Genomic DNA, 27,805 nt, shown 5'->3' with positions numbered 1-27,805 from the left:
GATGGAAGATTAACAAACTCATTTTTATCTCATGGTAACTCCATTTACCCTAATGAGACTAATGGAAAATAAATGATACCGAAATTTCTAAGTGGCTTTCTTAGTGTGGTCTATGTAAGATTAAACGGATGGAAGGGGAGAACAAAGAATACAGGAGATAAAACAGTCTGAAGTGGAAGTCAAAGTAAGTCAATGATTTCTGTAAAATAATAGTATGTGAAGATGATCCATGAGGAGGCTCCACTGAAGATGCCACACAGCACACAACAATGAGCCCATGAGTAGAAATGAGGCCTAACATAGGTAGAATCACATGCAGCGTGCTGGTGGGCTTTCAATTGCTAACTCTAATGGAATTCAGTGACTGTGAGCAACATGAGGCCAGCATCTTTTTCCACAAACACTAAATGGTAAGCATTATTCATTTTAACTAAAGACCACCTTTGGCATTAAGTTGAAGCATTGCATTACTTGTTTAAGATGCCAGAGATGCTCCATTTATGTTTGCTGCATTCATATGTGTAAGTTCTTATTAGATATATTTTCTTTGCATTCTTTCATGAACCTTTCAAGAAACTTAAATTCCTTGTTAAAATTTCTACAATTTGATACTTGATAATAAGACTGCATATACAGTATATGACTATGAAAAGAAATAATTCCACTATAACAATATGAATTGTAATAAAACATTTTCAAGTGAAATATGTTTTAAAGATATAGAAGCACTGATAGTTTAGAGACCTATAGTAGATATAAAGAGCACAATAAGGAAACATTTACCATTTTTGTCCATGGAATTTGGTTCTGATTGTTTCTTGCCAATATCAGCAAAGGATCGAACAATGGGAATTCTGTTGGTAAGTTTTTTCTGATTTTGGTGGTGGTGCTGTTTCATCAGTGCCTCGTGGACCCTGTGACGTACATCTTCATTCAGCTGACCTGAGCTCACCTGTTGGTCAAGGACCATATCTGAAGGAGGGAAGGCAAGAGAATATGAGCATAGCTTTCCTGTTGTACTATGCTGGCAGTGGACCACTGGGTCCAAAACTGTAAACCTTAAATACTAGTTTTGATCTTGAAATAGGAATTAATTCCTTTGAAAATATATAGGTATGATATTAATAAGCAGAAGTCTATCTTCCCATATAGAATGCCGAATAAGAAACACATGCATTTTTGAGCATAAACCATTTAATTAAATTTTTTACAAAAAAAAATAAGAAAAAGGTTTTATTCTCAAAGTCTGGATTGTTTCCAGAAGGAAACTCCTCTAGAATTAATTAATTTTAAATATGTAATTCTCGTATTTTTTCCCCAAATGACATAGTTGTATTGAAAAAAAAAAGTTATGTTCTTTGTTGTTTGCACTGATGGGAGGGAATATTTGTAGGGGTAGCATCAAAATAATTTGTATGTCTGAAATTGTGGTTTTATACTTATATTTTAATATAATTTAATATGATTTTCTTCCATTTTATTGTTTCCTCTTTAAGTGAAAATATAGTGCATGGAGGACCAGGCAACTGTTTAGTTGCCCACATTTGGAGAATAAACAGTTCAACTTCAAATTGACATAAAATCATTCCTTTCTCAAACTTTTCCTTGAAAATATGTTTAGATAAAAAGACCTATAACTTAAAAAAAATAAAAAAATTTAAAAAGACCTATAACTGCAAAACATGGTAAAATTTCAGAAGGCTATCACTAAGGAGATTGACATTTACCACACATAGTATCAGAAATACCCATAAAAGAATTGGTTAGGTAAAGGCATTTTGAGTTAAGTAGTAATATAACCGATCACCTCAATAAATCTCAATGCAATTTGTTTAAGATTATCAAATATAACTGTGATTAATTTCTGAGGCACTAACTCTTTATGTAAAACACATTACAATGAATCATTTCCACTGCCTCATTGAGGACACTGAAGGTTTCAAAATTAGCAGAATTCTCCCTTATATGCTATTGTTTTCTTTCAATGTGAAAGGAAAAAGGATGAGGGAGATAGACCTGGTTCACTCTATCACATTCCATCTGTGACCTTACAAAATTGAATATGCTTATTCATAAGGGGGAAGGTAGCAATATCTCATATTTTTGCCAGGACTAATGACATAAAGCACCTGATGCACCAATTGGAATATTGAAGCTATTGGTAAATAATATTTCCAAATACAAGATTTTCTTTGTAATAATCTTTAACTAGGCTATGAGTCCCTAACTTGAAATTTGCAGTAGTTTTAATACATTCATATTTTATTATAGTATATGTTATAGAGAAAAAGCTGGGCTAGCTGATAATAGAAAATACATATCAAACGAGCTAAAATAATTAATTTTGTTGGTTCACATAATAGGAAGACTCAAGTTAGGCTGGCTTTGATTCCATTCCTCTGTGGTTCTGCCTGCTTCTCTCCTCTACATGTAAGTTTTAACCTCCACCTGGTGTTCCTTATGGACATAAGGTAGCAGTCAGCAACAAGGAAATATATGTCCTTGCTCATATCCAACAAGAAATTTGATTAACTTTTTGTGATTGTCTCTTAAAAGGGTCTTCCCCCAGACGGGAAAAATTCTCCTAGGTCCAACTGACAAAGCCCTGCCCATCCAGAATCAGTCATTTGCAATGAAACCAGGCTTCACATAATTAGTTTAGACTAATTAAGAACTGCCCTTCACTGAAGAGTCAATTCTGTAAACCAGACGTAGACACTCTTTTTTGAAGTGAGGCAGATAATAAAAATTTTAGGCTTTCTGGACCATGTGCTCTCCAGCATAACCACTCAACTCTGTCTTCATAGCACAAAAATAGCCACAAACAACATACACAAATGAGCACAGATGTGCTCCAGCAAAATGTTTTTATGGTTACTTAAATTTTTATTTCACATAATGTCACATTTAAAAATACTAATTTTCTTTTTTTATTATTTTCAACCATGTAAAATGTAATCAACATTTTTAGCTAAAAAGCCTTATTAGATAGGGCTGCAGGCCACGTTTGGAATGTGGGATATAGATAGTTTGCTCTATTGATTTACTATTTCCCATGAAAAGAGGTGAAAATAAATATTTGGTAGTCAGCCTTAATAAATATGTGAAATATTCAGATTTCAGCCACTATAACTATCTCAAAAGGTCACTTTCAATTATGAAGATATATAATATTAAGATAATATTTAAATCCATCTGTCAACTCTTTGAAGATCAGTAGTTATAATGCCCCTAAATTACTTTAAAATAAAAGATCTGATAAATATTCAAAATATATGACATTATACTGAATCCTTGCTAGGATGGAAAAAATATGTATAAAATATGCTTATAATATATGCTTCGTAAAATAACTTAAAATAGATTATTAAAACACCAATATGACATCATTATAAGGCAATTTCATCCGTAAGCCATGGTATGATTGCCTATTTGATATTCTAATTAATCATAAAAATTAATTATATAATAAACTGTGAACATATTTATAATTTTTCATTTCTAATAAGCTACAATTTTTTCAGTTTTGAGCACTACAAAGATTCATAGACTGCTAGCTTCACAGTTTCTCAGCAATGATGTCTTTATTTTAAACAGTTACATAAGAGAAAGTAAATATTTTTAAAAATACTTATCTGCTCATTAGTTACACAAAATATACATTAAACTCCTTTGAGGTATAACATCATCAAATAACCCATTAATGAAGTAGAAAAGCTAATCTTCTTGTTGATGAATATAACTTATACTAGGGTGAGATTTAAGTACCAATGGGAATCTGATTCAATAATCACTTACATTGTTCTCTTCATCACTATAATATATATCAGAATTAACTTGAAAAGTAGGAAAGGATAATGGACCATAATCACTTTGGGCCCAGAGTCAAGTCCTGCAATCTCAGCAGGCTATGATGTCTAAATGATACAGTCTCGCCTGCCAAAGCACAATGCCAGGATCTTGATAAAGGAAGAAGCAAGAAGAAAAAGGATAAATAGGTCACCCTATTCTATTGTTAAGCAGGTGCTAGAAAAACTACAATCATTTATGTAAAAAGGCCTCAGAAAAAGGAAAAATTATTTCTCCTCCTAATATCAGGCACTCATCAGTCCATCCTAACTACGAAATGCTCTTAGAGATCAAAAGATTTTGCAAATCCTATATAAATCTATGCCTCTTTCAAGATTATCATATAAGTACTTTGAAAACCCATTGTCTTTTCCTTAAAAAAAAATTGAGAGAAGAGTAGGGAACATGAAATTTTGGAATTCTAGCTTTTGGTTGCCAGCACTAAAATCGTAAAAATATAAACCACCATAGAACACTTACTTCACAGACCAAAGAGTTTTATAATACAAATGTGTTTAAAAGTATACGGTTAGTCCTATATTCCCAAGTCTGCAGTTTATATTCAGTGGAACAAACTGTGTGGATTTATATTTCAATAAAAGATTCTAAACAACGGAAGTTACTTCAATGAGTTGAAAGCTATGATTGATCATTTGTTCATGGTACTAACTTTAGTTTGGTTCTAATTTCTCTGTAACTTTCATTGACAGAATCAGGATAAAGTATTCACGCTGGAAAGAGCATATTTTCATTTTTAATCTTTATAAAGCTGAACTTCAAAGAGATTAACATAGATCATTAAATTGTCTATAATGTATATAAATATAATTAGGAAGTATTTTCAATAAAATTAGCCTCCACATCAGAATAAATTACAGTAAGAAAATATGTCTGGGGGAATTTTGGATTTGAAAAGGTTAAGTAATGTTTTTAAGGTTGAAGTTTAGATTTATTGAGTTTGCTGAAACATTGGGAAATAGATACATTTTAAATTAACTTTATCCAAGAGAAAATCCAACTTTAATTATACCAGAAATTCTTGACAGACCTGCCAGATACAAATGGGATTTTCTGCTCCTAATTCTAACAAAATCTCTTAAGGAATTATCTAAGTCTGTCAAAAACATCAAAACACTGATATAAAAATCCTTGATCGTTCCAAAACAATATCTAGGGCATATTTCTCTACTAGGAAACATGTAGAAAACAGTACTTCAGAGCCGTGCATTCACAAAGTACTAGGGCCTAGCGTCCTTGAAGATAAACTTTTAATCTAACTTTTGGAAAAGGAAAACAATCGACTAATATATGTCCCTAGTTTATAACTGCCAAACAAATGGAAAAAGTAATGATAAACAGGAGGAGGGAAAAAACTTCCAAGTCTTATTGTTAATGATTCTGATCACAATTTATTATAAACAGAACAAAAAAAATCTATGATTATGGGTTGATCAAAAGAAATTATTTCCATCTTAAAAAGGGGCAAATAGCCTCTTTCCTACTTCATAAGGTTGTGAAAATAAACTACATTAATGGATATGAAAGTTCTTTGCCAAGTCAGAAATCCTAAAAACGTAAAACAGACTTACTTATTACACACTTAGTAATGCAGCTCAATTGTCATAACATGAAAAGAGCAGTAAGTATAAACAAGAAGAAAGTGATTACAAGCTGTAAGGAGAAAATAGTGAGATTTTATTGAGGGCAGAAATAAATAACTTTTAATTTAAATAAAATTAAATTATGCTTACTAGGTGAGAAGAAATTTCTCATTAAGAATTGAAAAGGAATCTAAGGTAAAATGACCAAAACAAACATTTGTACCATTATTTTCTACATGATGTTAGGATGTTAGCTCTAAACTACTGACATATCCTGAACAACATTTTACAAGGTGCTCCTCACTGAAAGTGGGACGTTCAAGTTGGGCTACTTCAGAGTCAGAAAGACACTAATTAGAAAGGCAGAAAGAATACTAAAAAAGCTATTTTAGGGTATCAAGCTTCCATTGAACTACTTTCATTGTAAGAATAGACATAGAGAATGCAATTTGCTTGAAAAAGCTAGATTTAACACGGCTAATCTTCACATATTCTACAGAACTAACTTAGAGAAGGAGGCCAGGGTAGGGAAAAGAAACATAATTTTAGACAGTAAATTTGAACTAAGCCGATGAAATGAGCAACAGAGCTTTAGTCAAATTACTGGGAAAAGATTTCCTGGTAAGAATAACTTCCTGAAAAAAGCATTAGAAATTATATGCTTTAAGAAATTTAAAGCCTGGTAAAGATATATGAAGAGTATGTTACCTGAGGCTTATTTTGACAGATTGAGGAATTTGACGATTTCATTAATAAAGCCAATATAAAACTTATTTGGATTAGTCAGTTTCAAAGATAATGCCATCGGTAAGTGAAGCAGAAGAAATGAACTCCTTAAGGCAAAATCTTTTAACTTTCAGATTATTAGTGTCTATATTTAAGAAATAAGGCTAATGATAATACTAAACTACAAGTTTCTTATGAGTATCTCAAAGATTATATACAAAGTTTAGAGCTTCCTAAACTTCAAAGTTTAGGAAAAGCCACCATTTTAAAATACAAAAACTGTTTATTGAATATCAACAAGACCTAAAATGTAAAACTAAGAAATTGAGGGAAATAGCTACTATTCCTACATTCTTAGGTTTGCACATTTCTAAGTTGACCTTTTTAAATCTTGATTTAGTGTCAACCATCAGTATAGCCTGTGTTTTTCCAAAATCATACTCTAAATTCATATAGTCTTTCAGCCTCCATATATGTATTGTAAAGGGTAACTTCTTTATATGTAGTATATTCTTAGGGAAGAAGGCTTATTTTTCTTGATTTGAGGTGGTTCAATATATGCATGTCTATCACCACAAATGACCCAAATCAATAATTCATAAAATGGTTAAACCACCATTAAAATGCAGGCAACATCTACTTCAACATCTACTTTTTCTTCAGACAGCAGTTTAATATAAAAGAAAGAACACTGGGCTTAAAATCAGAGGCCTTTTGATGGATCTGGGCCATGGAAATTTTAGTTTCCATTTTCTCATTGAAAACTGGGCATCATTCCTACTTTATGGGCTGTTCTAGAAATTAAATTAGATACCTTATTTTTCTAATATGATGATTAAATACCAATTCATTTTTCTCTTATTTGTGATTTTTAAAAAACACACACATAGTTTGGGGAGTTTTTCCCCATTTCTGCAATATAATTAACATATTAAAGCCTCCTTTAAATCTTTCTATCTCATAAATAAATCCCACGTAAAAATAATTTTATTTTTTCCCAAAGTAGGAATTTAAAAGAGCCTGCCTTATTCTTTTCTTTATTTTTATTTTTAAAATCTTCATTAATCATTTCATTTATACTCTTTCAAAACTGATTTCTGTATTTTTTGTATTATTTTATTCTGCTACACCGTGTCTTCTTTCTTTGATTCTATTTCTGCGACAGTGATACATTTCACAAATACAACTGATGGTGCATAAAGCCATAAAAGAATTCCAGTACAAATCATTTGTCCCAGAGTCTAAACTTAGTGGTAAATTATGAAGCATGGCTGCAATAATTGGCTTTCTCTAGAATGTAAAAGTTTTAATTCAATTTAAAATAAATGGCTGTATCTTTCTGTGCCCATTCTAATCCAATATTTTTCCTAATTATTGAAATTTTTCATGTGGTTATTTCATATTTTGGAATATTGGAAAAATTAGGTTTTTTTTTCTTTCAGTTTTCTAATGGTGTTAATCTAAATACAAGTGATAAATAAATACTAAATGGGGGTCAGTACCTCTAGGTTCTTGCCCTAGAGTCATCACTAACCATCTAGACTACATTTCTCTGAGATTCTTTTTTTATTTTTTTTACCTCAAGTTAAGGGGTAGAAGATGACTTGTAAGGCTCCAGACATTGATCATGAGAATTTGTTTTCCAAAGTTCACATGAATGGAATTACTCATACAGGTATAAAAAGGAAAAGAGAGTGATAAAAATCAGCTGAATCCACAGAAACAAAATAGACAAAGGAGAAAAGGATATACCTGCAATTTCCTCTAAAGTGTTGGCATGCATGTCCAGCAGCACAGTTCCATTCAGAATGCAACTTCTCAGCTCAAACAAGCTGTGCAATGAAAGAGTAGCCACATATGGTTTGCTCCACCTTTCCCCTCCATCTTCCACATCTTCTTCAAACTTCAACCACCTATACAAATAAATATTTTTATCAGCACATTGAATTTTATATTGTAGATGAGTGATCCTTTTTGACAATTATATAAGTTATAAATAGAAAGATAATCATGTTTCCAGGCATCATGGCAGCTCAGGAGGCTGAGGCAGGAGGATCACAAGTTCAAAGCCAGCCTCAGAAAAGCAAGGCCCTAAGCAACTAAGTGAGACCTTGTCTCTAAATAAAAAAATACAAAAGAGGGCTGGGGATGCAACACAGTGGTTGAATGCCCCTGAGTTCAATCCCTGGTACCAGGGATTTTTTTCATGCTTCTTCTTAGTTTCATGGGTTTGGGAAGTAGGTAAAATCTCATTCAAGTTACTCATTTTAGTTTCATTAAAAAACATTCATTTTGTAATTGAAAGATTATTAAAAACAAAGGAAGCTCTTATTACTTTTGTTAATTTTTCTAACTCTGAACAACCAGTGGTCACCATGAATCTGATATAGGGCTAAAAAAGACAGCATACTTCTTCATGTAAAGATAATATTAATTGAATAAGAAAATAAAAGAATACAATATTTAGTTTAGTGGAAGAAATTAAGCCTAAATATTTTAGTTCTTGATAATATTCCCATTCAAATTTTAGGGAGGCTATTATAATTTGTTGCCTATTCTGTAGGAGAAGTTTTTATTAGGCTTGTTGAATGAAAATTAGTGAAAGAAACTTCCTAGGCTCTGAACATGTGAGAACTGAACTAAGACTCCATTCCCTGAGTGTTCCTTCCAGGGAAGCAGAAGAAGAGAACCGTGATGCTGTGATGCCAAATGAGGCACTACTGCCTTCTTAGAGTGAAATGAATAGTAATACCTGGGAATGGTTTGTAAGCAAGATTAGTAGAAGAGATAAAGAGAAACCAATGATTTTACTACTTTGGCAGCAACCACTCAATACTTTAGGGTCTTGCTCTCTAATCTAATAGTTCACCAGTTTAATTCCTTTCTAATGAACCCTATCCTAAATTGCCTTTCCCTCAATCTCCCACCATTTCCTTCATTCCATCTGTCCTTAGTCATTTGGGCCCTACATCCTCTCATCATGCAATATCACAGAAGTTCTATATATAATATTATACTGATATTTTATGTAATCAAATGACCCAACTCCACAGATGACAAATGTGTGGTAGTAACTAGACAGGGAATCAAATGGAACATCTAAAAGTAACTAACCAATGAGTTTTTCAGAATAATTAATGTGCAGAGTAGCAAGAGAGATCAATGAGTTCTTAGAAAGAAAAGAAAAAAAGAAAAAGACAGCTTTGCATCTGTGTCTGGTGGTGTTTAGGAGGGAAAAAAATGGTCAGGAAGTGAAAAGGAAAGCAACAGGGAACAAGAGCCAATCCTGCAAAGTTTGCAGACAGGGAGGAAGAGCTATGCCTATAGAGAACATATTGAGGTTGGAAAAAAACTGACATTTCAGCCCCAAGTCACTGAAAGTTATCCTCTTCTAGGTTGGCAATTTTATAGATGTTTTTATTTACACAGTTAGAAATTTTTCATGTTAGTGATTCTTAAAGCTTTTCAGCCCTTAACAGAGCCACAATACCTCACACATCACATGAAGAATATTACAATATTGCTCATGAACTGTAACTGGTTCTCCCCTTTTCCTACTAAAGAGTAGGATTTTACTACCTGGCTCCTTTTTAACCAGGTGAGAGCATGTCACTGTGACTAATGATGGTGAAAATGATTTCTGGTCAATGAATTCAGAGAAGAAATTATGTGTGCCAATTCCATATTGGAGTATTTTCTTGCTGAGAGCCTCTGAGCTCTCTTTTATCCTGGGCATGAAAACAAACAATGTTTGAGACAGAGGTTTCTCTATCAATCAGAGTCTTTAAGTAACTATAATGAACAGAGGAGCCTCCACTGATCCCATGATGCAGATGAACAATGAGCCATTAAAACAAACAAACTTGTAGTTTAAAACCATTGAGATTCATTATATTTTTAGCATAATTCAGATGATATCAGTTGATCTAGATGACCATTTTAGCTATTCATCTAGCATAAAAATCTTAATTAGAATTGTTGGTGAGAGTGAATATGATTTTAATAAATATAATAAATTAGAATTAGTAAGTATTATTAAATTATCAATAAATTACTAAGGCCATGGTCACATTATGAATGTCAGCATCATAAAGAATCAACCTCTTGATGGACAATTTGAGGCAGAATTGTTTTGTAGAATGTTTCTTGGACTTGTTGAGAATAAAAATGAAGCTAGGTTTGTCCATATTCTACAATTAAGCTACCATGTGACCAAGGAAAATTCTTTCAACTTCTCTGGGTTACAATTTTCTCATCTGAATAAAAATGTGATAAACTCAGCACATTAAATTATTTGTCCAAGATCACCTAGCCAGTGATCTTGTCAAAGCAGGATTCAACTCCAGGATGTTGTTAATTTTATTTTTCCCAGTCTGTGCATATTTCTCACCATAATATAATTGCCTGTGTTGAATTTATTATGGTTCTTTTCAGCTCAAAGATCTTATGTTAATTCTTATAGTACAAACTGATTGAACATTTAATTTTTGTCCATGTCTAAAAACAATCTCAAGTTGAAAAATGTTCTTATTTTCTCCCTTTCTTTTTTACACTGACTATATTTGTTTTCTTTATTACCTACTATGCTAGAAAAAAATAGATATTTTTCCTTTGTAAGAACCAAATATCCTATTCTGTGTAATGGACTATAATGAAATGTTCCACAAAATGGTGGCACCAAAGGAATAGATGCAACTTTTATTAAGTCTTCTGTCACCTTATTTATTTCTGACATGATGTGATTTTCAGACAAAACGAGCAAAAGAAAGACTATATAGAGGTACTTAGGCTAGTGCTAATTTGATTGAAGAATCATGTTGGATTTTAAATCTAGTTTCTAATATGTTGGGTGGCAAAGAACACATAGTGTTATGAAAGGATATTAATCGTGTTTGAGGTGAAATAGATTTTTTTTTCCTATGAGAAGATGGCCTCCATTTATTATTTCTGGAGTTATAGCACTTTCTACCATCCACATGTTAAAAAATTGCTTCTAAAATTTTGTCTTTAAAATTTTTATTCGAGTGGATACCTGAAGAGTGTTTGTACATGACCCTGAACTAAAAATCATGTTTCCTAATTTCTTAATTACATCAGTAAAACTGACCCATACAATAGTATTTTTTGTAAATTGTAATAACGTTTTATTTTTTTTAATATTCATATGCCTCTTCATCCATATAAAATGGTCTAGCCCTTTCTTAAAAGGAAGTTATAGTTAAATTTTACTTCTAAATAATAGTAAAAACAATTAAATAAGGGACCAAACATTTACATCATTTCATTTGGCTGTTTTGAAAGTAAAAAATTCAATTTTAAGAACCCTGATAAGAAGGGATGGAGTCTCTGGAAGTTCCAAGCAGTTTGGTAGTTTAAATTACCAAATATGTTACATGCATGGATGGTTTGATGTACCCATAGATTTTATGAGTATTATAGAAGACAGAAGGTGCTTTCCATAAAAAGGAACCCACAAGTAACAAATATCAAGTTACTAAAGATACTAAACATTACACGATTCAGTAACCCCAGAATGATGTCAAAAGTTTTAAGAGACATTTAAACAAACACTTTTAAAGAGACTATAAAATCATATATATGCCACATGAGTATGTCTCTCTTTTCTGTTTTTTTATCCCATAAACAGGTTTGGAACACATTAGGTCTATTTAGTCCCTAAATATACTATGAGTTGCAAGATGTCTGATTGCAGTTAATGACCTAAAGTGCTGCAATTTGTTCCAGTTTTCAAATAAACTCTGCTGACATTTGTTTGAATAGCAAACCAAAGCAAATAGGAGTCTCAGAGCATGAATGTGATGTGATGGATGATACAAAAAATAAAACGAATAAAAAGCTGAAGGCCAAATACATGACATTTTCTATATGGGATGGGAGAAGATTTAAACCCTGAGCAGATTATTTTAATTTCTTCCAGTATGTCTAGATCTGTTTTCATCCATGATTAGCACACTGAAGTCTCTTTCTACTAAACATTAAATAAGTGTTTCATGAATTCTTTGAGGATTAAGTCAATGACAATCTGCTGTACAATACTTGAATTGAAAATATACAAAAGAAAATTCTTTTTCCAGATAGAAATAAATGTTTTCTAGAGAAGTTAACTCTTCCTGTGTATGCTATCACCACCAACTCAGTTCAACTTTTCTAGGAATTTTTATTCTCTGATTATATCCATACAGAAAGAAGTTCCTAGATCATCCAAAATTATAGCTTTGGAGGAAATGAAACATCCTTTCTTAGGAGAGTTAGGGCACATGGAAGGAGGTGGATATGGTTAGGGTGGAGCTCGAGAATAACATATATAATCACAGAACACCTAAACCTCTCTTAAGGAAAGTGAAACATATCTAAGCCCAATGTTCTTAATTCACATGATCTTCACATTTCACATGCTGCTAAAAATTCTAGATTACTTGAACATTTACTAAATTTTGAGTATCAAATATCTTCGCTACATCAATAAAACTGTTTTGATGTAATATTTCTTTTCCACACTACCATGTATGTATCAGAGGCTAAGTGTACCCCCTGCCTGGCTTCCTCTGAGCTCATCTGTGAGAAGCATTTTTAAAGGGCAACCACAGTGAGTTGAACATGTTGTCTCCATCACCACACAGCTGTGGTGGCTTTACTCACTTTTCTATTAATAACATGATATACTATTTATATGCATGACATTGTAATTGTGTTGATTTCATTAGCCTCTTCTTATGCTTCTTTTAGAGTTTTAAAAAGTGAACAGCTGGTTTTCAGAAACATTTATTAAATAATTATGATTCAAAAATTAAACTTCAAAATCTAAAAGTTTGCCTAAGTTTCACTTGGCAATAACAGTGGGCATAAATTATTCAAGATGTGATATGTGACAGGTGCAGTGTGCTGATAAAATATTGCTTTTATTTCCACTGTTAGGATAGACAATTATTAATCCCACCTGGAATATTAACCAAAAGAAAAAAAAAGTGCTTCAAATTAATGCTAATGATTGATTAGAATGAAACTGCATTTGAAAAGTCAGATGGATTCATGAATTAACCCAAATTAGTCCTTTTAGAAAAACAAAATTACTTCTGCCACTTTAAAACCACTAAATTTCTAAGTTCTCAATAAATATATTCTGTTTACCCCTAAAGTGTTGTATCTCAGCCAAAATTCATCTACCCTCCTCTTCAATGTCTGTTACTATTTTGACTGCTCATCAGATGTCTCCCTGAACCTCAAACAGCTGTACCATTAAGCTTCCAAAAGCATGACTACAAACATTGGTCCTTCTTAATATTGTTAAAATAATTAACTTTGCTCTTTATAGATAAGCAGTAATACTTTTTCTTCTATTAGATGTAGGGTCTCTGGTTTTATTCCTAAGTCCTTGATCCATTTTGAGTTGAGTTTTGTGCATAGTGAGAGATAGGGGTTTAATTTCATTTTGTTGCATATGGATTTCAAGTTTTCCCAGCATCATTTGTTGAAGAGGCTATCTTTTCTCTGATGTATGGTTTTGGCACCTTTATCTAATATAAGATAATTGTAATTTGGGGGGTTAGTCTCTGTGTCCTCTATTCTGTGCCATTGTTCTACTAGTCTGTTTTGGTGCCAATACCTTGCTGGTTTTGTTACTATTGCTCTGCAGTATAGTTTAAGGTCTGGTATAGTGATGCCACTTGCTTTACTCTTCCTGCTAAGGATGACTTTAGCTATTCTGGGTCTTACATCAATGTTTATAGCAGCACAATTCACAATAGCTAAACTGTGGAACCAACCTAGATGCCCTTCAATAGATGAATGGATTAAAAAAATGTGGCATATATACATAATGGACTATTACTCAACAATAAAAGAGAATAAAATCATGGTATCTGCAGGTAAATGGAAAAGTTAGAGAAGATAATGCTAAGTTAGCCAATCCCAAAAAATCAAATGCCAAATGTTTTCTTTGATATAAGGAGGCTGATTCATAGTGGGATAGGGAGGGGGAACACAAGAGGAATAGATGAACTCTAGATAGGGCAGAGGGGTTGGAGGGGGAGGGAGGAGGCATGGGGTTATTAAGGATGGTGGAGTGTGATGAACATTATTATTCAAAGTATAGGTATGAAGACACAAATTGGTGTGAATATACTTTGTATACAACCAGAGATATGAAAAATTGTGCTCTATATGTGTAACATGAATTGTAATGCATTCTGCTGTCATATATAAATTTAAAAAAAGATAAGTAGCAATACATTGTGGTGGTTTAGGATAAACAACTTCTTCAATGTAATCCTCTAGAGAATGATACAATACTACCTGCTCAACTGTGACAGAGTGAAAAGCTAGATTCTTTTTTTAATGTTTATTTTTTAGTTGTAGTTGGACACAATACCTTTATTTCACTTATTTATTTTTATGTGGTGCTGAGGATCAAACCCAGGGTCTCGCACATGTGAGGCGAGTGCTCTACCCCTGAGACACAACCCCAGCTCAAAGCTAGATTCTTGTATTGCTTCTGTCCCTTCCCAGCTTTATGAGGATGGAAAAGTTACTGGAAAGTTTCTGGTTAAAAGAAATGGATCACCATCTGACCTAGAAGGTGAAAATCACCAACCATTCCAAGAATAAGGAAGTTACTATTGCCAAAACATATTCCAATTTTACTCCTCAGTTTAAGGATGAGGTTAAAGAATAGAAAAGCTTCCAAAATATAAGCCTTAACAATAACTTCAAGTGAATCCAAGTAACTAGAGTTTTCTACTCATCAAAACCACCACATCTTCCTTTAAGTCATCAGGGTTAACCTGTTTCCTATAACCAGTGAAAGACAGATGCTCCCAGCCTTAAACAAGAAGGTGGGCACCTTAACTTCCTTATCAATAACTTTATTCATGAAAGAGCAAAGGTTCTATCACTTAATTGTGGAAAAGATTATTATACATTGCTTTCCTGCCATCAAATAAAAATTCTGAGCACATATATATTTTAAAGCTCCTTTGTAGTTAGTTTTCTATATTGTTGGAGAATAAAAATAAAGTAGAAAGTTCTTAATCTTCAAATTGATGAGGTTAAATAAAAACTTTTAAACAGCTATTTTTAAAATATTACAATAAAAATTATCATAAGTAAAACTGATTAATTCATGTAAAATTTTCATTAAAAGAAGTAATAACTGGCCGGGCACAGAGGTGGACACTTTTAATCCCAGTAGCTTGGGAGGCTGAAGCAGGAGGATCAAAGCAGTTCAAAGGAGTTCAAAGCCAGCCTCAGCAATGATGAGGCGTTAAGAAACTTGGTGAAAACCTGTCTCTAAATAAAATATAAAATGGGGCTAGGGATGTACCTCAGTGTCCAAGTGCCCCTGAGTTCAATCCCTGATGCAAAACAAAAACAAAAACAAAACCCAGAGGTAATAACTAAATAACATATCACCAATTTAAAGTATTCAAAAAGGCAAATAAAATAATGAATGATTTGACACAAAAGGGTAAAAGGAATGAACAATAAGTACACCAGAAAAAAATAAAACCTGAAAAGATATTGAACCTCTCTAACAATTAAAGAAAACCAATTAAAACAATGAGATTCATGTTTTCATATATGAAATAGGAAAAAATTAAAACTGATGACTTAGCCTGACAAGGGTTTGGGGAAATAAGTCACTCTTCATACACTGTTGGTGGATGTGTAAATTAGTAAAACATTTTATGATGGTAATTTTGCAATATCTAAAATGTCTGCTTTCTTTGGTACATAAAATTCTACTGTTACAAATTTACCCTATATAAGTACCTAAAAGATACATGTGTAAATAAACATTATAACAATTTTATGGGGGAAAAACTCAGTCTACATGTCTATCATGATAGGTTATATAAAGTTTTTCCATACAGCTGAATGCAGAAAAGGTATGTCTAGCCAGGTGCAGTGGTGCATGCCTGTAATCCCAGCAGCTTGGGAGGCTAAAACACGAGAATCTCAAGTTCAAAGCCAGCCTCAGCAATGGTGAGGTGCTAACCAACTCAGCGAGGCCCTGTTTCTAAATAAAATACAAAATAGGGTTGAAGATGTGGCTCAGTGGTCAAGTGCCCCTGAGTTCAATCCCTGGTAGCCCCCCCCCCAAAAAAAAAGTATGTCTATGTTGCTGATACAGGAAATGTTATAAATATAAGTGAGAAAAATAAAGTATGAACACCGTGTGTTATATAATTCCTATTGTAAAAATTGAAAAAGGGCATTTTGGAATTTGGATTTTGGAATCTGAAGTTTTTTGGGAATATGCACAACACTGTTAACTAGTTGCCTTTGAAGACAACTACCTGCATACAGGTAGAGGGATACGGGTTTTCTACTATGTTATACTTTTTAATGTCAAATATTGGCAAATATTAGCCATTTTTATAGATGTCAACATGGATGAACTAGATGTTAGTCATTTTGGTTTTCTTCTATTTAGTATTTTTTAAATAAGAGAGAGCTGTAAAGGCCACTGTATCAAACAAAAATTATGTGGGCCCTTATTATTCATAATTCATTACCATGATTATATGATCAATTCCATATTAATTCTGATGTGATATCGTTAAGACAATAAATAAATAAACCTACAAGTTTGACATGATCCAATAGAGTTCTGTAACTTTCAGAAAACTATTGCAATCTGAGGTCCACTAATAACAGAAAAAAATTTTAATAATTAGAGCTGTCTGGCCATGGAAAGGATAGCCCCACAAAACAGGAAACCCTGAATCAATAACACACCATGTTCCCCTCCTCGTATACCTGCTCCTCTGCTTTTTTGCCCAGTTAACTTCAAGAGTCGGCTGAGCAATAACCTATGCCAGGGAAGCTATCCAGCTCCCCTTTCCTTCAGCCCTGTGGTTTAGATACTTGCTACACATGTCATCAACTGGGAGCTCATTAGAAAAGCATGACCAGACTCCATGCCCAAAACCTACCAAATCTACATTTCAAACAAGATATCAGGTGATTTGTATTCACATAAAAATTAGAGAAGCACTGGGTAAATGACAACCCTAGCTGTGCCCACAGTTCCTTTTGTATACCTGAACCAGAGCATTCATTTACAGCCTTTACAATATTTGTTGACTTAAGTTAGACTATAAAATTGTTAAGGGAAAGACCTAAGGTTTTGTTGTAGTTGTTCTATAGCCATTACACCTAGCATATAATGGATACTCCATAAATGTTAAAGAAGCAAGAATGAGTTAAAAGCAAGCAAGAAATTTCATTCATTACTTTTTATACTAATTCATTAATTATTTGGCAGCATACAAAGAGGAATTATAAATTATAGAAAAACCATTTTGATAAAACACTCTGTTTAAATGTATTCATATCTTATAAACATATTACGAAATATTTTTATCCTCACTAAATAGGACATGAAATCCAGGCCTATACCTAAAGCCTCTTATCATAATATTTGCCCTTTCTTAAAAAAAAAAAAAAAAAAAAAAAAAAAAGCCCACACTCAAATTATCATGTAATATCACCAATTTGGGTTCAAGCCAACAGCTGAAAAGATAGAAATAAATTACTTTTAGATTTCTATTGTTTTGTTGATGACACACAAATTATGCTACTGTATATCTTTAAGACTGCAGCTGTTGCTGGCTCTGCGTCACTGTTTACTATAATTACTGCCTTCAGATTTCATTCTGACCTATATCCCATTATAGGATATGCCCAGGCCAGATGAGCAAGTTCAGAAATCAGCAGTAATCACTGATGTTTGTGAAATCGTTGAAGTGGGAAATTCTTTTTCCAATAACATAAAAATTCTTTAATATGCCTTCAACCTTCAACCAAAATCCTCACCTGGCCGTTTCTCGCCACTCAGCTTCCTCACCTTCACGCCAGCAAATCTCATCCAGTTCTGTGAAAAGGTCATGAGGAATGTGTTCCTCGTCATCATCCTCGGTTCCAAGAATAAACTGTACTCGCTGTGATGGAGTGTCTATGAAAAATCAGAAACACGAACAAATTGCATGTTCAACAAATCTTATGTCCAGAATATATAAAGACTTCTCAAAACTCAACAGTAAAAACAATTAAAATGGGCAATGTATTTCAACAGACACTTTGCCAGAGAAGAAATATGGACTGCAAATAAACACGTGAAAAGTTATCAGTGACTTGTCATCAGTTTAATGATGCAAAATTATCAAAAATGTTTTTTTTTAGTCATTGTTGTTTAGGGGCATTTTTTCAGGACTGGGAATTGAACCCAAGACCTCACAGATACTAGGCTTTTGATGTTGCTGTTGTTTTTAATCTTTTTTAAAGGAGAAAATAAACTTGCTCAATGATTTCAGTTTTGTTCTGGAACAAGCAGGTTACAATTATTGTGACAAATCTTATCTTCTTTAGAAACAACTGGAAGTTCAAAAAATACAGTCAATATGAAAAGTAAGTTTGGTCTAGTACACTGAATTTAACGTTGACTTTTTAAAAATGCATGGTAAAATAATGATTAAAATGTCTATATTGGTATTCAAGACGTATTGTATAGGAAATAGAATTAGTTAGCTATACTAATAAGGAAAACAAAATTCTTCAAGTCAGAGAAGGGTAGATATGGATATTGAATATGGAGAAAATCCTTCCCTGACTCAATATAATTGCCCTCATTTTGCTGCTGTTGTTATTTTGGTTTTAGTTTTTTTAGAATTTATTTATTTATTTGTTCTAACCAGTTCTACATGGCTTGTTTTTGTTCTTATACATTCATTTGTAGCATAAAGTTTCAAAGCATTTAGTATACTTATGCCAATATTTACATGCATATTTTATATAAAGAAATACAGAAAATAAGCAAAATATCCTCAATGTATTTTTACAACATGGGAAAACATTTCCTTTTTGCAATTAAAGTAGAATTAATTCAGTGCAAATAATATTTTAAAACACAGTGGAATAAATTATAAGAATCAGATGGTGAGATTCATGAGGTTCCTAACAATTTTGCTATCTTATTTGTCAAAAGAATCCTGTGACTGGGCAATTGTTAAATGGTGGGAAAGTAGTCAGGTTTAAGATTTGTGAAAAGGAAGAATCAGAAGAGGAAGGCACAGATATGAAAAAAGGACAAATATTAAAGAAATATTTAATGATACCTTCCTTTCATCAAGTACTGTTCTAAACAGGAAATAAGTAAGACAGATGTAAATGGAAAAATATTTCTGCCCTCATTGAGCTTTCATCTGATGTGGAAAATAGTGTGTCAGGAAACAAAGAAGACAATTTCAAACAGAATAAGAAGCCAATAATAATATCAGATGCTGTAGAGTGGTCATCAATGATAATGGAGTGAGAGCAAGAGGGATTTGTCTGTCCTAATTTTAAATAACAATGGAAGTTCAAGTAACATGTATTACTTTTATAACCATAAACAAACAAATTAGCTATTTTCATTTGGAATATAGACTGTATTTTCAACAAATGGTTAGCTATAAAAATCAAATTTAAATAATTATACTATTTGACAAAAGCCAGTAGTAGAATCATAACTGGAAATAAACAAATTCCTTAGCAAACTCTCATCTTTGCATTATCAGCTGTTTTTCATACTGCTTTAATTACTCATATACTAATTAACCAGGGTCTTCAGTGGATTGTTCCCAATAATTAGTGAAAATAACTTTCTTTTCTGTAGACCTACCCCAAAATTCTCTATTTTAGGCCCTTTCTGAACAAAAGTTAATATTTATGTTGACAAATAAATTTTTCATGTCACTATAACAAGAATAATGACAGAAGTGAATTTGGAAAGTTCCATTTTCATATGAGGTCTTATTGTCATGAAATACATAATCCGGGTATACTCCCAACATTCAGTTTAAGGAAACAGATTCACTAAATGTTTACCTGTATTTCTGGATCACAGAGGCTTTCCTTCCTCTTTATCTTTTCTATACTTGAGATATAAACTGATATTCAGATTATCTATCTTATGAAATCAAGAAATGATGGCAAGTTAGGTGGTTCTGTTTCAAATTCATGTCTCCAGTCTCCTTGAAGCTCAATGATATTTTCCATTTTTAGTTGAACTTTAAAATTTTGTTCATGTTATTTGAATGTCATACACAATCTGTTCATTTGAATTCTATATTTTAATTCAATTATATAATTGAAATAGTCTACTTTTATTGATGCTAATTAGTAATCTTATTGCAAAGTATTAGATTGATAAAAAGAATTTTCAGCTGAAGTACCAAGAACCAATAGATATTTCAATTCAAAGGGCGATTAAGACTACATGCAGCATTTACAAATTGTGTTTCTGAAAACCTAGTTATATGGCTCTAACTCTTCACCCACAGTGAGGCAAACAGGAAACAGTGGACTCATTTTCAAATAGATTTCTACAGAGAGATCTGAGATGTGAGTCCAGTCTTTTTACTCCACTAAAAAGGCAGGACAGTAGGGTATCTGCTTTTCTGTCAAGCCAATTGAGTGGAGCTCCCAGGGAACCAAAGAAGCTTTCATTCTCTAGGCAATAATAGGGATACTATTAGGGACCCTGTCTAATTGTCTACCTAGCTACTGAGATCGCTGCTTTGAAGAACATGGTATCTGTGGCCACATATGGGCCACACCTGCAAGAGAAAAATGAATCAATAAACATAGAATGTGGGGTCATCTTAGATGCAGTTTAAGAGGCTGTCACAGAAATGAAGAAACTTCAGCAGAGAGAATCTACCACTCTGAGTATCTAGGGGATAAAGAGAAATATTCAATAAGGCAAAATAGAGTGCCAGTTAGAGACTCTCTAGGAGAGAACGAGCAAACTCAAATTTTGCAAAGCCTGGAGAGTGTGTCATCAGCTTGCAATAGTGGTAGTGCAGTAAGAACATTCCAATTTCATACCCATTAATTCCACCTGTTTCCTATGCTCCAAATCTGGAGGGATCAAAAATAGTGTTGAGAAGATAATAGAGTCTCTGGAGTAAAGGAAAAGACATCCAAGATAAGGAAAATTTAAAAGCAACTTCATCCCTTCCCTCAATTACAGTTATCCCACCTATAACCAGGCCTAGGCATTAGAAGGCAGAAAAAGACTTTGGTCATACAAATTCAATGATTTCACTACTAACATAAGACTAGAGTTTCTAATTACTGATGAGAGGACTTGAACTAATCTAAAAGCTATTTTATGATGAGATATCATGAATACTGTCTGCTCAAAGTGACATTTATGCGCTGGGGATGTGGCTCAAGAGGTAACGCACTCGCCTGGCATGCGAGGGGCGCTGGGTTTGATCCTCAGCACCACATAAAAATAAAATAAAGATAACGAAAACTAAAAAATAAATATTAAAAAATTCTCTCTCTCTCTCTTAAAAAAAGTGAGAATTGCAAGTCTTACATGATCACAGATCTTCTATATACATAAATGGGTGGGTTTACTATATGATTCTCTGTTTTATTTAAATAGTAATTGACTATAGTGATATTATAAAAACGGGAAAAAGATAAAACAGACTTTTAAAAATATGTTAATTTCTTCTATGAGTTAGGTGTTTACATACACTGTCTCTTGTTTGTGTCACAATAACTTGATCAAAGTGCACTAATATTTATTAAGGTTAGACACAAAAATAAAGAAACTAAAAATTGGACATCTCAGCTTTTAAAGGTGAATTGTTCCCTCCAGCATGCAGCACTGCATCTTACATATGATTATATATATATATATATATATATATTATATATATATATATATATATACACACACATATATATATATATATTCAATAGATAAGAAATTTGAAAAAGAAACATTCTGTAGAACACTAATAATATGGGACCTAATATTATTACAAATATTTCATGCAATTTGTCAAAATAAATTTTATAGCAAAGGGAACAATAATTGAGTCAAGAGCTAAATCCCAAGATTTACTACCACTTCAAAGGAAAATGACAACTTACTGGATGAAGCATGAAATTTTTTTGAAATAAGATTGATGAAATCCCCAAAATATCAGATGTACTTAAAAAGATCAGTAGTATATCATATACATTTCTGATCCAGTTTATCTGATCCATTTTTTATTTCTGGATCAGAAATAAAAACCTAGTGCCATCTTATCCTAAATGTGTACTATGTGGGTGATAGTTATCTAATGTTTTCTCAATCTGATTTCATCAGAATCAAATAAATTATCACTAATTAGCCTGTTATCTCTGCAACTAACTGCTGTAGGGGGAAAAAGAACTTCAAATAGTCATTGGAGATACTTGGGCAATGAAATTAATCAAGTTATGTTATGTGCATGAATAAATATATCACAATAAATCCCATTAGTTTGTATAATTGTAATGCACCAATAAAACGCATTTAAAAAGCACTCATACACTGCTGGTGGGACTGCAATTTGGTGCAGCCAATATGGAAAGCAGTATGGAGATTTCTTAGAAAATTGGGAATGGAAACACCATTTGACCCAGCAATCCCTCTCCTTGGTCTATACCCAAAGGACTTAAAAACAGCACACTTCAGGGACACAACCACATCAATATTTATAGCAGCAAAATTCACAATAGCTAAACTGTGGAACCAACCTAGATGCCCTTCAACAGATGAAGATGAACAGATTTTTAAAAATGTGGCATATATACACAATGGAATATTACTCAATAATAAAAGAGAATAAAATCATGGCATTTGCAGGTAAATGAATGGAGTTAGACAAGATAATGCTAAGTGAAGTTAGCCAATCCCTAAAAAACCAAATGCCAAATGTTTTCTTTGCTATAAGGAGGCTGATTCATAGTGAGATAGGGAGAGGGAGCATGGAAGGAATAGAGGAACTCTAGATAGGTCAGAGGGGTTGGAGGGGAAGGGAGGGGGCATAGGGCAATTAATGACGGTTGAATATGATGATCATTATTATCCAAAGTACATGTACGAGGACAAGAATTAGTGTGAGTGTACTAAGTATACAACCAGAGATATAAAAAATTGAGCTCTATATATGTAATAAGAGTTGTGATGCATTCTAGTATTATATATAAATAAAAAAGAAAGAAATAAAAAGAGAAGTTACTAATTTGGCTCCATGGTAACTGCTGGCAGCGGGAAGGAAGAAAGGGGAGAAGAAGCTAATTTGCCTATAACAGTGAAAGAAAAAGCTTCTTTTGTGTGAACTCTGCAGACTGTAAACTTCTGAGCCCCTCCCCTTACATGCTTGGTATAAAGTTCTGAAACTATCTGAACTTGGAGTTCAGGAGAATTGATTGATTACAGCGAGCCTGACTAAAGCTAAATAAGCCTGATTCCTGTTCCTACTTGGTGCCATCGTTCCCCTGTGACAGAACCTCCATAGGAAATGGAATATAGTCCTTCGTTTCTACTGTTTAACATTATGTTTTACTCATTTCCGTGTTCATAGCTCCTTTATACTTACTGATTTGGGGCTCTTACTGAAAGAGGCATGTTAATATTTCCACAAAAGACTATAGATTATGTTATTATTCATTTAATTTTTGCTTGATGTATTTTGAGGCTATGGTATTAGGTACATAAAACTTGAAGTTATATGTCATCAATGGACATTTTTATCATCATGAAATAAATATACCTTTGTATTTCAAAAAAAAAAAAGCACAGAAATTATTAGAGTTACACTAAGAAATTAGTTCAATCTCTCTGTTGGACTTACCCAATTCAGGAAGACATAGCTGTTTTGTGTTTCATGACACAGCTGTTCTGACTCTCCAATAACTTGTCATAGGGCACATCTCACAGTAACCATGCCTCAACACTGGTATTATGTTCCTCATATCTCTGAAACACTTTTTCTCATCACTGTATTCAGATATTTATTTCAGTTTATTCTGCTTCAATAGTTTGGATGTCTATAATACCAGGCATTCAGCCCTCAAAACTCGGTTGCTATGTCCATGATCCTTAAACATGACCCATATTCTCACAATTGTGAGACTTATTAGTGTTTCCTCTTATAAAAGCATGAAAATTACTCATTACACACCTTTAAAATACTAGTCATAAAATAAACTTGAGGAAATAACACCCTCACCGTTATGAATAAAGTGGACTTGAAAATGTGAGACAGAGTGTCAAGTATTCAAAAGACTTCTCTAAGACACAATGATAATAACAATGGTATAGGAAATGATAATTTATTAAAGTAGGATAATCTATTCAATGACAGGATGTATTTTTCTTGGGTTCAAAATAACATATGTTTCCATGTCTCTGATTATTCATTCTTTAAAATAGAAATAAACTTTTGGTATTAAGACATGTTCATGGGGCTGGGGATGTGGCTAAAGCGGCAGCGTGCTCGCCTGGCATGTGTGCTGCCCGGGTTCGATCCTCAGCACCACATACAAATAAAGATGTTGTGTCCGCCGAAAACTAAAAAATAAATATTAAAATTCCCTAAAAAAAAAGACATGTTCATAAAAATCTTTTCATGATCATCCTGGCTAACATATTTTTAACATCTTAAAGAGGAACTCAGACTATGTCTCAATATAGTAAACATTAAAGATATGTTATTCAATGCCTATTTTTTCATGTCTACTGAAACAAGACACTTCAAAATAGTATGATATATTATATAAGTTACAGTACTATCAAATCAGAAAAAATTCTATAAGTTAATATAAATATTTCTCCTATACTGGTAAATATTTTATTTATTTTTGTGAAAGTCACTGAACTTACTGGGCTCTGTAATGCAACTGCAACCAAGAATATGATGGTCAAGATAGGGTTCTGTGTCTATAGTAACTAAAACATACAGTGGAAGTAAAAACGACAACATAGAGAAGTCTTCCTAGACAATAACTGTCTTAGCCCCTTAGCAGTCTTTTCTGAAATCTGTACAAACACTTCAAAAGACAGCATTAAGAGGGTTAAAAGAGTAGCCACAATTGTAAGAAGATATTTTGAACATATAAAACCAACAAAGGACTCATATCCATGATATGTAAAGAACTTTTATAAATCAATAAGAAAAAAATCCAATTAAAATAATGCACAGCTTTGATAGGCACTTCATAGAAACAGGTATTCAAGTGGTGAAAATCACATGCAACGTTGGTCAACCTTATTGGCAGTCAAAAAGCATAAATTAAAATTATGAGATATTTATATATACCTTGCCTGAATTGTAAACAAAAAGACTGAAATCACCAAGTGTTAGTAAAGATGTAAAACAAAAAGCTCTAATGGCTTGTTAGTGGAAATATGGACCTAATTATTGAACATTATTTGTCATTATCTATTAAAGTTGAATATATACATGCTTGATGTTGTAGCAACAAATAATTTCATTCCTAGGTACGATAAGTGCATATATGCACTAAAAGACACATATAAAAAGGTTCATAGTAACTTTGTTCATAATAGCTTCTTAATTTTTTATGCTCCAAATCTTCCCCAATAGTACAATGCATGGTATATGGAAGCATAGTATATGGAAGAAAATTAATAGATTAAAGGTATATCAAAAGCATTGGTGAATTCCACAAACAGAACATTGAGAAACAAATCCTTCCTGGATGATTCATTTACATAAAGTTTAAAAACAAGCAAAACACTCAAGAAAATGACAGGCCAAGGATCCTTTTGATGAGGAGAGAGAGTACTGACTACAACTGAGCAGAAACAGGGGCTCAGAAGTGCTAGCCCAGGTGGTAGTTACACTTCTGAGTCAAATCAGTGAGTTGTATGTTTGTTTCTATGGTTTAACCTTTGTGAATATTGGTCTTATGCTATACAATAAAATAAATTTTAAAAATCACTTTGACTTTTTCTTTTTTTTGGCAGGGGTAGGGGGTCTATTGGGAATTGAACTCAGGGGCACTTGACCACTGAGCTATATCCCCAGCCTTATTTTGTATTTTCTTTAGAGACAGGGTCTCACTGAGTTTCTCACTTTTGCTGGGGATGGCTTTGAGCTCACGATCCTCCTGGCTTAGCCTCCTGAGCCTCTGGGATTACAGGCGTTGGCCACATTATGTATCACCCAGTTGGGAGTTAAAATAGGACAAAAAACCATTGACTATCAAAACATAGCTCATTGAAGTCATGTTTTCTATATTTGCTTCATTTCTCCTGAATTATGTGCACAATTTACTATCTAAGCCCAAAAAATCCTATGTCTAATTCGTGGGTTGTGCTAATTTATACAGTACATTTGTATACCATATCTTAAACAACTGTTTAATACTCTAGATTTTTGTTTTAGATTTGATTCTACTGCTTATGGATTAGCTAATTGCAACTGACATAATCCTATCATGTTTCCTGCTACATTCTTTGCTGGAAAGCTGAGGGGAGAAAAAATCAATATTAATTTGTTCAGAATTTCACTCATCTTTAATATTATCATTGACTTCATGCTCATGCTTGATGTAGATTATTTTTAAACAGCTCATCCATGTTCCCTGCTAAAAACATAATTTCAAATTATTCAAGGTGAATAAAAGATAACATTAAAAAATAAAAAGATGCAAAATTTTAGCATTTTTTATTAGGAAATTGATGAAATAGAAAGGAGAATTAACTAATCATTATCAAATTCTTACATGCAAATTATTATATTGATTACAGTAGAAAAAGTACATAGGATTTATTTGTGAGTATCAAATTTTTTTTTGAATAATCAAAACATCATCACCACCACTATGATACAACCCAAAAATCTGGGTCTATCCTTGAACTCACCTAGGAATTGCATCCCAACTACTAGATCTGGTGGACTGGACCTGTCATTTCATGTCTGTGACATAAGCATAATCTCTTTTTTCTCTTACCTGAATGCAGGATTAAATCAGGTTCCTAAGGACACTATATTGCTTATTGAGTAACATAATAAATTAGGATTCCACTGATATTGCTCACATATTGGAATAACAAAACATTAAAAGTGTCAAAATTTAAACATTTCTCCAAAGACTTTTTGTTAAGTTGGTGTCGGCTCCAGAAATTTGGGCTCAAATTATTCCATGTCTTGACAAATACATACTCCAATTTACAGTATAATTTACAGTTTAAAACTTCCAGATTCTTAGCACAGGAACTTAATGCTCTCTTGAATTGTTTTCTTTTATCTCTTTGGAATTTAATTCTGAAGAATTTTGAGGCACTTGCAGTAATATCTTCAAAAGACTTTCTTTGGAATCATTCCAAATAAAATAAATATTTCTTAAGTGGTTAGAAGTTTTCTTTGAAGTCGTGAGCATAGAAATTTCATATATCCCCACAATGCAGAATAACAACTCCCAAATCAAAGGGGAGGGTGTTGAGAACACAGTTTAAGTCTCAGTCTGTGACTAAATACTGAATTATCAAGGCAACAGAACTGACTGTGAAGTAGGGACAATGATAGATGATTACTCCTAAAGAAACTTTAAAAAGTGAAGTTCTGCTGCTTAGAGATCATTGGGATGCCAAACAGTTGTCCCTGATAAGAGATATCTAAGTTCTAAATGTCAATAAAGATCCTCAAATTATTAGAGGAGGAAGGAGGTATGGGATCCAAAAATAGTGCCTGACACATGAGAGGGAGTATCTGAGCCACCTGAGTTATTTCCAAGTTTCACCAAAGACTCAGAACTTCTTAGGATTG

General features: G+C 32.9%; 1 protein-coding gene across 13 annotated transcripts in view; it reads right to left on the bottom strand.

Moving 5' to 3' along the window:
• The window catches only part of Slc4a10 (solute carrier family 4 member 10), a 295,237-nt gene that overhangs the window by 99,719 nt on the left and 167,713 nt on the right, over window positions 1–27,805 (bottom strand). For all 13 annotated transcript variants that reach the window (XM_048812376.1, XM_048812375.1, XM_048812380.1 and 10 more), the window contains 3 exons: window positions 18,015–18,153; window positions 7,929–8,089; window positions 784–972 (listed from right to left, as the gene is read on the bottom strand). In XM_048812376.1, the coding sequence (XP_048668333.1) occupies window positions 784–972; window positions 7,929–8,089; window positions 18,015–18,153 (489 nt within the window). The remainder of the gene's footprint in view (window positions 1–783; window positions 973–7,928; window positions 8,090–18,014; window positions 18,154–27,805) is intronic.

The sequence above is a fragment of the Marmota marmota genome, unplaced genomic scaffold (genome assembly GCF_001458135.2).
Source record: "Marmota marmota marmota unplaced genomic scaffold, marMar, whole genome shotgun sequence".
NCBI lineage: Eukaryota > Metazoa > Chordata > Mammalia > Rodentia > Sciuridae > Marmota > Marmota marmota.
This window is presented reverse-complemented; position numbering and strand designations above follow the sequence as displayed.